This window comes from Musca domestica, unplaced genomic scaffold (genome assembly GCF_030504385.1).
Source record: "Musca domestica strain aabys unplaced genomic scaffold, Musca_domestica.polishedcontigs.V.1.1 26, whole genome shotgun sequence".
Classification (NCBI taxonomy): domain Eukaryota; kingdom Metazoa; phylum Arthropoda; class Insecta; order Diptera; family Muscidae; genus Musca; species Musca domestica.
The window spans coordinates 11805905-11817938 of NW_026712283.1; the positions used below are offsets into that span (position 1 = coordinate 11805905).

At 35.5% G+C, this 12034-nt stretch overlaps 1 protein-coding gene across 1 annotated transcript in view; it reads right to left on the reverse strand.

Moving 5' to 3' along the window:
- The window catches only part of LOC101900435 (uncharacterized), a 77144-nt gene extending 66335 nt beyond the window's left edge, over positions 1-10809 (reverse strand). Inside the window, exon 1 of the mRNA XM_059123962.1 lies at positions 9511-10809. Coding sequence (XP_058979945.1) covers positions 9511-9907 — 397 coding nt within the window. The 5' untranslated portion in view covers positions 9908-10809. The remainder of the gene's footprint in view (positions 1-9510) is intronic.
- Positions 10810-12034: the final 1225 nt, after the last annotated feature.

Here is a 12034-nt window from a genome sequence, read left to right on the forward strand (position 1 = left end):
ACTGAAATCAGAAGTAAGCTGCATCAACGTTTTGAAAGGTAACTTCGGTAACTTATGTTCCCTCCTCTTTCAATTTTTATACCCTCCACCATGCTTAGTATGGAGGGTATATTAAGTTCGTCATTCATCGAAATAATAATTTTAGACCCTACAGGGTATATAAATTCTTGATCATCGTAAAATTCTAAGACGATTTAGTCATGTCCATCCATCCGTCTTTTGTAATCACGCTAGAGTCAAAACAAATAAAGATAGGAAGCTAAAATTTGGCACCGATCTGTCTTTTGTCTGCAGGCGGCAGGTCAAGTTCGAAGATGGGCTATATCGGCCCACGATATCGACATTTTGATGATTTTAGCCACATTTTCAATGGAATTGTCTGAAATTCTACACAAGAAGTTCTCTGTGAGTACTTTACCCCCTGAAAAATAATTTTCTATATAGGTCCACTTTATCGTATAGCCCCCATCAATTGTGCCCCTCCCGATATTCGGTATTTGGATGATTTTCGCCATATTTTTCAATAGAATTGTTTGAAATTCTACACAAGGAGTTCTCTGTGAGTACTTTACCCCCGAAAAAAAAAATGTTCTATAAGGGTCCACTATATCGTATATCAATTGTGTCCCCTGATATTCGGTATTTGTATGATTTTAGCCACATTTTTAATAGAATTGTCTGAAATTCTACACAAGGACTTCCCTCTGAGAACTTTACCCCCTGAAAGAGAATTGTCTATATAGGTCCACGATATCGTATACAACGGTCACATTTTTCTATGGCATTGTCTGAAATTCTACACAAGGAATTCCCTCTGAATACTTTACCGTCTGGAAGAGAATTTTCTATATAACCCCCATATAACTTTAACTCCCGACATTCGGTATTTTGATGATTTTAGTCATATATTCCAATGTCATTGTCTGCAATTCTACGAAAGGAGTTCCTAGTGAGTACTTTATACCCTGAAAGAGAATTGTCTGTATAGGTCTACGTTTTAGCACCCATGTAACGCTACCCTGAGAAAATCATTATTTTGATAATTTTAGCAACATTTTCAACGGAATTGGTTTAAAATCCACACAAAGAGTTCCCTCTGAGTACTTTACCCCCTGGATATACCCCCGAGATATTCGGTATTTCCAGGATTTTCACGATATTATTCACCGGAATTGCAACAAATTTCCTATTTGAAATTCGTAAAGGGTACTACAACCTATGACGAAAAATTGTCTATGCAGATCCACGTCTTAGTATAGCCCCCTTTATTCGGTATTTTGATGATATTAGCGACATTATTCACCCGAATTGCGTCAAATTTCGTATTTATAGTTCAGAATAGTTCCTACAGCTTATGACAAAAAATAACTTATCCAACAACACGTCGTCGTATAGGCGTTAAAGGTTTTAATTTAAGCTGTATTTTTCGACGAATTTTTTTTTAAATTTTTTAGTTTTTTGCGAATGGTGGAAGTTATAAAAAGTGAAGCAGCGACTTGATCGAAACCCGCGTCGAAGTGGCTGAAAAATGGTTCGTGAGATGAACTTATCGTAATATTCGATTCGGCAAATCATGAAAAATGAGCTCTGGGTGAAGCCATTGAAATTCCAAAAAGTGCAAGAACTTACACCGCTACAGAAAGAAAATTGACTCAAAAGAGCTAAAGAGTTGCTTCGCTTGGCCGAAAGTGATGAACTGCCAAATTTGGTTTTCTCCGATGAGAAAACATTCGTTGTCCAGCAGTTTGTAATGATCGTTTTTACTTGCCAAAGAGGTCAGCTGAAAATGTGCATCTTCGGTTGGCCACCAGAGCTCAACCGCGCCGACCATGGTGATGGTGTGGGCCGCCATAACAGCCGATGGTCGATTTCCGCTCGTATTAATCCGTGGCATCCGTGACCGTGGCATTAGAATAAATGCCGAATATTATCGCGAAAATATTCTGGAGGGTGTATTAAAGCCTTGGACACGCAAACATTTTGGCCGCAGACCTCGGACATTCCAACAGAACTCAGCACAATCGCACTCGCCATCCAAGAATGGTTACAAAATGAGGTTCGTAGCTTCATTTCCAGCGCACAATGGCCACAAAAATCTCCGGATACCAATCCGTAGGACTATTGTGTCTGGAGTAGTTTGGAAAGCAAAGTTGGCACTAACAAAACCCAAAGTGTCGATCACTTCAAGGAAGCGCTTCGCCGGGAATGGTCCAAAATACCTCAGAGCAACATTCGGGCAGCGTGTGACGGTTTCATTGGCCGTTTGATAATTCGTGCCAAAGGGGACCAATTCGAACAAATCTAAACTTATTCTAAAATTTGATTCTTTTTCCGACATTTTTGCTTTCATTTAGTAAAATTTAAAAATATGGCGTGTGACTTTATTGCAGTTTTTTATCTCACCCTGTGATATGAGGATTAATTGGTTTAAAATTCCCCGAATGAGTGGCCAAAAGAGGTATTTTTTATTCATTTTTTCCAAAATAATCGTTTAAAACTAACTTTAAACGAGATGGTAGTAAGTCAAACTATTCTGTAAAATTATTTGTCATAAGATTCTATTATAGACCCTAGAAGACGTCGAAAGGCTAAATCTTACATGAACACCAGAAATTAAAAACACATTTTAGGTTTAAAGCCGAACTTTTTGTGAGTTTATGCCAAAATCACCTGCAAAACATCAATTTGGAAGGATGACGTCAAAGACAAAAATATTTTTCATCAAATTTCTTTATGAGCACATGAAGAAAAGAAGTATTTATTTTTTGATTCTGACTCTATTTAACTAATATTTTATGATTTTAGATTTTGAATTTAACCTATTTTAAGTCAATAAAAACAAAAAATTAACGATTTCAGAGTACTACTAAATCACCTTTCTCAAAATAGTCGAATGATGTGCTATATTTCCAATCAAATATTTATTTGTTTTAACTCCTATAGTGTTCAACTTTGAACCACAAAAAGACAAATCAACACCCTTTCTAAATAAACAGAAAACAAAACTTTATTTCTAACCACAAAAATCGAAAAAAAGTGAAATTTTTGGCCACTATTTTTTATCATCTGCCACAAATCAACAGCAGTGGAAAGCTTCAACTCATTCTCCTTAACATTTCTTTTTTTTTTTTTTGGTTTCTTTGCCATTATTGAATTGTGTTTTGTTGAAATAGTTTTCAGCCATAATCATCAGCAACAACGCCATCACCATCGACGGTTTTTTTTTTTTTTTTTTTTTGAACGAGCAGTCATTTGTCATTTATTGCCAAGGTGTAGAAAATCACCCGAAAAAAGACTAACTTATTAGAGCCATTCGTTTTATTGGCAAAAACCAAGGCATTAATCGACGAAAGTAGTTTTCAAAAAAGATTCTGAAAACAGCAGAAGCTTCAAGTAAATTGTAAACGAATGTTAATGAAAACTGAAATTACCAGCGTTCAATTGCTTTATAATTTGAAATCAATTCATGCCTGGCTAGCTGTACATTTTCACATTGACTGAGGACGCCGGCCAAGTGTGAATGATCGCACCAAAGGCGCAGAAAAAAAAATACCAAAACTAATTAAAAATTCGAAAATATTATGTTATATGAAATCAATTACTAAATAGCTGAGTAGAGTGGAGGCTTTGCGTTGAAGGAACATGTAAATCATGGTTTTCAAAGTTTTGCAAAAAAATAATGTTTTCAAAAATAACGTTTCGCTTTTTTGCAATTGCAAATTGTAGTGGTGAAACTTTATTTGCCGGTTAAGAAGTATTTTGTTTTATTAATTTTTAATACAAAACTTATGTAGTCGGAGGTCCGATTCAGTTGAAATTAGACAAAACGATTGTGAAAAAGCTGCATAAAATCAAACGCACTAATAAAGTATAAGCTGCCAATTTAGAGGTGGTAAATCCTGAGGTGAGATATACATCTACGAGCCTGACGAAGGGGTTGACATATATCTACTGAAATGTTTATTTTTTATACCCTCCACCATAGTATGGAGGGTATATTAAGTTTGTCATTCCGTTCGTAACATCCACAAAGTATATATATTTGAAATCGATCAGCATAAAATTCTATGTCTATTTATCAATGTCAGTCCGTCTGTGGAAATCACTCTAGCTTCCGAACGAAATGAAGTAAGTTGATAAAATTGTACTCAAATGTATATTATGTCTGCAGGACTTTTAGTATTGTAAATGGGCCATGTAGGTCCACGTGTTCGTATAGCCCCATATAATGAAACCCCCGATATTCGGTATTTTGATGATTTTAGCGACATTATTTACCGGAATTATTTCAAATTTTGTGTTTAAAGTTCGTAATGGATACTACAGCCTATGACAGAAAATTGTCTGTTCAGGTCCAGGTCTGTCGAAGGGAAACGTCAAAAATAATTTTCGCTAAAAGTACGCCATATTTTAGAGAGATATTAAAATTCAAAATGGTTCATATGGGTCAAGGTATAGGTATCGTTTTTTTGGAGCTAATAAGTTCAATTTTTGAACTCTAATACCTACTTCACTAGTGATACATAAAATTTAGAACTCCATCTTGTTTCTTTTTGTAAACATTTGGGATATGTTACAAATCAATGGATAAATGACTATTAGTATAGCCCGGGTTGAACATTCTACAATATCCTACATCATTTAGGATACATTTTAGGGATATACATTTTATTCTGAAGCGATTCAAACTAATATTTTAGGTCCTACTGTTGTATCCCAACCGTCCATCATCATTAACAAACAACTTAGAATATCAACTGCATAATTACAGACAAAATATTGCCATAATTCTCAGCACGATATCCTCATCTGAATATTTAGAGACTATACCAATCATGACAATTTTTATTTATTTTTACCACATTAAGAGCCTCCAATGTTCGTTTTCGGAAAATAAGGACGTTTTGGTATCCATAATTTAGCTCGACCGATTTGAAAAGCTATTTTCAAAGATATATACCATCTTCACAACAGATCTTATGTTTGTAGAAATAATGAGATGTGTAAAATATGAAGAGAACCGGATGCTTATTTCGGAATTTATGATCCTTTTAGTTATTCAAAACTTTAACACTTTATGGGGGAGGTACTAAAAGGAATGGTACGATACCTACCATCTAAATAACAGATCTTGTGTTAATAGATACATTGAAGTGTGCCAAGTCTGAATGGAATCCGAAGTTAATTTCGCGTTTTATGAGCTTCATTGGTAATCGACACTTTGAGCCATTGTGGGGGAGGTACCGGAAAGGTTGATCCAATCTCTAGCAACTTTACAACAGATCTTGTGTTGATGGAAATATTGAGATGTACAAAGTCTGAATGGAATCGGCTGTTAATTTCACGTTTAATGAGCTTCAATGATATTCAAAATTTTGACCCTTTGGGGGGAGATACCAGAAGGAGTAGACCGATACATCCAATCTTCACAGTAGATCTTGTGTTAGTAGAAATAATGGTATGTTCGAAATATGAAGAAAACCGGATGCTTATTTCAGATTTTATAATTGTTTTGGTTATTGAAAATTTGACCCTTTTTGGGGAGGTACCAGAAGGAATGGTCCTATCTGTAACGTTTTTATAACAGATCTTGTGTTGATAGAAATATTCAAATGTGCCAAGTCTGAATGAAATCGGATGTTAATTTCCCGTTTTATGAGCTTCATGGATATTCAAAATTTTGACCTTTTGTGGGGGAGGTACCAGAAGTAGTGGACCGATATATTCCGTCTTAATACCAGATCTTGGTACATAAAAATGTTAGGATGTGTGAAATATGAAGACAATCGGACTCTTACATCAAATTTTATAAGAGTTGTGATTATTCAAAATGTTGACCCTTTGTGGTGGAGTTATTTGATAGAGTGGACCGATATAGTCCATTTGCACCCCTGACCTAGAGCTGACGCAAATATTAGGATTTGCAAATTTGGAGCAAGATCGGATTATCGTTTCTCTTTCTGTGCTGAAAATATAATTTTTTTTTTTAATTTCGACCATTTGTGGAGGACGTACCAGAAGGAGTGATACAACATATTCCATCTTAACACCAGACCTTGGATTAATATAAATATTGGGATATGTGATATTTGACGACAATCGGAGAGTTGTAATTATTCAAAATTTTGACACCTGGCCTAGCACTGACGCAAATATTAGGATATGCAAAGTTGGAGCAAAATCGGATTATCCTTTCTCTCACTGTGCAAAAAATATATTTTTTGAAAATTTCGACCTTTTGTGGGGGAGGTACCAGAAGGAGTGGACCGAAGTTGTCCATCTCCGAACTCAATCTAAGTTTGACAAAAATATTACGATGTACCAAGTTTGGACAAAATCGGATATTCCCTTTGAGAATTATCGTGCGCACTAGCCAGACGGACAGATGGACGGACGGACATAGCTAGATCGACTCCAAATGTCCTGAAATGGATTTGGTCCAACGAAACCTAGGGCCTAAAACCATTATTTCGATGGGACACGCTTTGGTGGTAGTAAATGATATATAGCATCTCTAGTCATATAGCGGAAGGTATAAAAAACTAATTTTTAAAAAATACAAGATCTTTGGCCCTGCTATCCTTGGAAAAGAAAATAAAAGTCAATCATCCTAAACGAGTCAGCTTAAAAATCCAAGAATTTTGGTATTAGTTTTTTATTGATTTAGAAAAAATCAACGAGTTTTAGGGCCTATTTCCATATGACGTTTCGAATGGGATCTTGAAAGAGTTGTATCTATTCCATAAATATTTTTCAAATTAAATTCGGAGGACATGCAAAGATGTGTGTTATTCTTTCGAATCCACTTTTAAATATCAAAATGTCACAATATTTAATCCATACAAAATATTTAAAAAATCCGAAAATATACAAGCACTTGGTCTAATAATACTTGTAAAAATTTATTTTTTTTTTTTTTGCGGAAACTTGCACTTGATTCTTTTTTATTTTTTAATTTAAATAAAAAAGAAACAAATTAAACTTATTTCAATTTATCCCCAACTGCTTTAGTTCTCAATATGTCCACCAATTTTTCTTTAATTTGTGGCTATTTTCAAATATCAAAAAAAAGAGAGAAGAACTCAAGATTACAGAAATTCTTTTAAAAATCAGAATATCGCAATTTAGTTAAGGAAGCAAGTATTCATGCAGTTAAAGATTAGCACATTTTCGAGGCCTTTCCAGGCAATACACGATATTTAGCAATTGAGTCCAAAGTGTATTGGAAAATTGAAAAATATATTATATTAGCACATTTTCGAGGCCTTTCCAGGCAATACACGATATTTAGCAATTGAGTCCAAAGTGTATTGGAAAATTGAAAAATATATTCGTAGTTTAAAAAAATTATCGCTTTTTTATTTCAACAGAAATATGGATATAATCATTAGAAATTAGAATTTAGGTATATTAACGCAGTTCCAATCAACCTTAAACTTCTATTTGGTGCATCAACGTCCGAAAAAACTAAATTTGGAAGGTTGGCTCAAAATTCTTTGACATTTGTAAATTTTTATGTGGTTCTGCATGTGCCTTATTTCAAATTTTTAGAAGATTTCTGCCGATTTTGAAACACTATAGGGTCGTCCAAAGGTATATTTCCTTTTAATTCCTAGTTGCTGTTCTTCTATTTGTATCAATCAAAATCAATCAAAAATCAAAACAAAACAAATAAAAAAGCTGTAAATGCGGCCGGCCGAACTTTAAATACCCTCCACCATTTGGAACTAATTTGGCAATTCTCAAAAACAATAAAAACCGTTAAAAATTCTGTTAAAATCTTAAAAATACCGATTTTAGCTGTTACATTAGGGTCTAAACAACGACATGGACCAGCATAGGTAACTATCCAAATCTGAACTGATCTCGATAAAATTTGGCAAAGATATTTCAGAGCTGTATTCGATATATTTCCTGAATATGGTTGTTACAGAGTGCATATTACGGTTGTGGGTAACAAATATAACAAATCGGATGAACAATATATATGGAAGCTATAGCTATATCTGAACCGATCTTCACCAAATTTGACATACTAGCTTCTAGACTCAATTCAGTCGTAAGTGCCAAATTCCATCCCATTCAGAAAAATATTAGACGTTTGGTGCACAATCAAAGGTAAATCGGACGAAGTTATATATGGGAGCTATATCTGAAACGATCTTGATAAAATTTGGCAAATGTATTTCTGAGCTGTATTTGATATATTTCCCCAAATATTGTTGTTGTAGAGTGTATATTACGGCTGCGGAGGACAAAAATAACAAATCGGATGAGCAATATATATGGGAGCTATAGCTATATCTGAACCGATTTCGATCAAATTTGGCATACTTATTTTCAGACCTAATTTGGGTGTATATGCAAAATTCCATACAATTCAGTCTGATATTACACGTTTGGTGCACAATAAAAGATAAATCGGACGAAGATATATATAGGAGCTATATCAAAATTTTGACCGATTATCTGTAATTTTAATAGATTTCGTCCTTGGGCCAAACAAATTATCTGTGCAAAATTTCATATGGATCGGGCAATAAATGCGACCTGTACTTTGTTTACAAAAATACATGGACAGACGGACAGACGGACGGACATTCATAAATCGACTCAGAATGTAATTCTATGCAGATCATCAAAAGGAACTATGGGTCTATCTCGTTTCCTTTTGCTTGTTACAAACAAATGCACAAAGACATAATACCCTGACCACCTTGTGGTGTAGGGTATAAAAATCAGTGAATAATGTCGCTAAAATCATCAAAATACCGAATATCGGGAGGTACCGTTATATGGGGGCTATACGAAGACGTGGAGATGCACAAACAATTTTCTGTCTTAGGCTGTAGTATCCATTACGAACTTCAAATACCAAATTTGAAACAATTCCGAAATTTGAAAATTTGAATTTGAATCAAAATACCGAATATCGGGAGGTACCATTATATGGGGGACTATACGAAGACGTGGACCTGCACAGACAATTTTCTGTCTTAGGCTGTAGTATCCATTTTGAACTTCAAATACCAAATTTGAAACAATTCCGGTGAATAATGTCGCTAAAATCATCAAAATACCGAATATCGGGGGGTACCGTTATATGGGGGCTATATCAAAACGTGGACCTACATGGCCCATTTTCAATACCAAAAGTCCAACAGACATAACATACATTTGAGTGAAATTTTATCAATCTATTTCAATTCGTTCGGAAGCCAGAGTGATTTCCACAGACGGACACACGGACGGACATCGCAAAATCGACATCGAATTTTATGCTGATCAAGGGGTCTAAAATGTATATTTAAAGGTGTTACAAACGGAATGACAAACTTAATATACCCCCATGCTATGGGGAAGGGTATAAAAATTGCGACACAAATATTTTAAATCATCTCAAACACAGATTTTTTGTGGCCCTTCCACTTTATCTGTCCTTCACAGACTATCTGTCCCTAAAACACCTCATACTAATGACATTATTTCACGACATTAAATTCCACTTACCATATTTACCCATTGGGGTTCTGTTGTCATTATTATTATTCTTCTCCTCCTCCGTCTCCTTCTGCTGATTTTCATTCTTTGGTAAACTTTCGGCTACTGCCTGCAGAACATGGATGTGGGCAATTTTCGGTGAGCGCATGCGTAATCCTTTCATGCTGCCACCAGCACCATTAGGCGGTGATGCGTCTGCCCCAACCTGATGATGGTTGGCAATGAAGACCAACAACAATGTGGCAATAAAAACGCACCAAGGGGTTCGTCTGGAAGACGACCAAGACGTTGCTGATGATGATGAGGTCTGATTTTTTGCATTGTAAATGCAATTATGATTACTTCTACTATTGTTGTTGTTGTGGTGGCAGTTATTGTGATGACCATACATCGGATTCACTCTCATTTTATGATTTTTTTTTTTCAACTTCTTCTTTCAGATTTACACGATTTTATTCTCTTTTATTTTTGCAAGTAATTATTTAATAATAAAAATTAAATTATGCACACAAACACATAGAAAATGGCATTAAACACGCATGTGATTAGGTTGAGGATAGGTTTTTATTAATTATTTTTTTTAATTTCAAAAAAAAAAAAAAAAGAAACTAAATAATTTTTTAAATTCCCTCTGATGATGATTGGCATGGAGAGCTGTAGGGACCAGTTAATGGACTTTTTTTCAATATTTATCTTAGTATCAATCAAGTAATTTGCTGGGTTTACAAAACATATAAGCGTTTACTAACACAGCTTGCAGCTTCGAACTTTTGTCATCCGCTGTTATTTAATTTTCGTTCATCGAGAAAAACAAAAGACTTAAGCAACGAACACGATTTTCAAAAAAGTTGTATTTTTTAATTTTTATTTCCAATTTTTGTAATTTTCCCTTTATTATTTCTTTTCCATCACACCATGTGTTCTTTATTCCCTTTTTAATTCTTTTCGATTTTTCAAGCGTTACAAATTGTTTCTATTTTCTTTGTTCTTTTAGATACTTTTTTCTGGGGAGGGAGAGCGAGAATCCCATCTACCACACGACTGTTTACAATTTTTCGTTTTTCCTTTTACCCGTCAAACACAACCTCGTCTTAGCGAAAACCTTCAACAACTGATGTTTGGTCTTTGGTGTTTGCATTGGTCTTGGCCCAACAAGAGCTGAACTGAACAGCTGTAGCCAACAACGAAAGAAGCCAAAGTCAATGCCAAGGCTGCTATGTTATTGGCCGGTTAAAGTTACTGCAACCAAGCCAAGTTATCTCTTGCCACAAAACACAAGTCAAACTATTTTCAGCTGTTGTTTTACAGACGGAGTGAGAAGGTGAGAAAGCTTTTCTCTAACATTGAGTGAAAATTATTACATTTGAGTGAGATAGCATGATCGGTAACTCTTTACACTGGAAGAAGTTAAATGCAAACAAATCTTTATATATAAAAGACTGACTGACTGAGAACCGGTACGAATTGTGGTCTCAAACGGCCAATTTAACCGTCACACGCAGCCCGAATATTGCTCTGCGGTATTTTGGCCCATTCCCAGCGAAGCGCTTGCTTGAGGTGATTGACACTTTGGTATTTTTTAGTGCCAACCTTGCTTTCCAAAATACTCCAGACACAATAGTCCAACGGATTGGTATCCGGAGATTTTGGTGGCCATTGTGCGCTATAAATGAAGCGAGGAACCTCATTTTGTAACCATTCTCGGGTGGGGCGTGCTGAGTGCAATGGTGCTGAGTCCTGTGGAATGTCCAAAGTCTGCGGCCAAAATGTTTATGTGCCCAAGGCTTTAATACACCCTCCAGGATATTTTCGCGATAATATTCGGCATTTATTCTGATACCACGGTCGATTAATACGAGCGGAGAGCGACTGGTTGTAATGGCGGCCCACACCATCATCATGGCCGGCGCTTGAGTTCTGGTGGCCAACCGAAGGTACACATTTTCAGCTGACCTCTTTGGCAAGTAAACACGATCATTTTGTTTGTTTACAAACTGCTGGACAACGAATGTTTTTTAATCGGAGAAACCCAAATTCGGCAGTTCACCACTTTCGGCCGAGCCAAGCAACTCTTTAGCTCTTTTGAGTTTATTTTCTTTCTGTTGCGGTGTAAGTTCTTGCATTTTTTGTAATTTTAATGGCTTTACCCCGATCTAATTTTTCAATATTTGCCGAATGGAATATTGCGATATGTTCAGCTTACAAGCCATTTTTCGGACACTGCGACGCGCGTTTCGATCAAGTAGCTTCTTTACTTTTCGAACCATTTTTGCTGATGTTACTGCTTTCTTCCGTCCACTTCCTTGACGTCGGGCTACGCTACCAGTATCACGGTAACTCATCAAAATGCTTTTGTACGCCTGTAAACAATATAATAAACTGTCACTGGAATAATTTTAACAGCTGTGATTGATGGGATGGAGATAAAATTCTGAAATTAGATATTGGAATTACTGATGGCATGTGTGTTTGAGATTTGGCGGTAGTTTAGAAATGCGTCGTATATTCATACGAAAAGTACTAAATATTACTA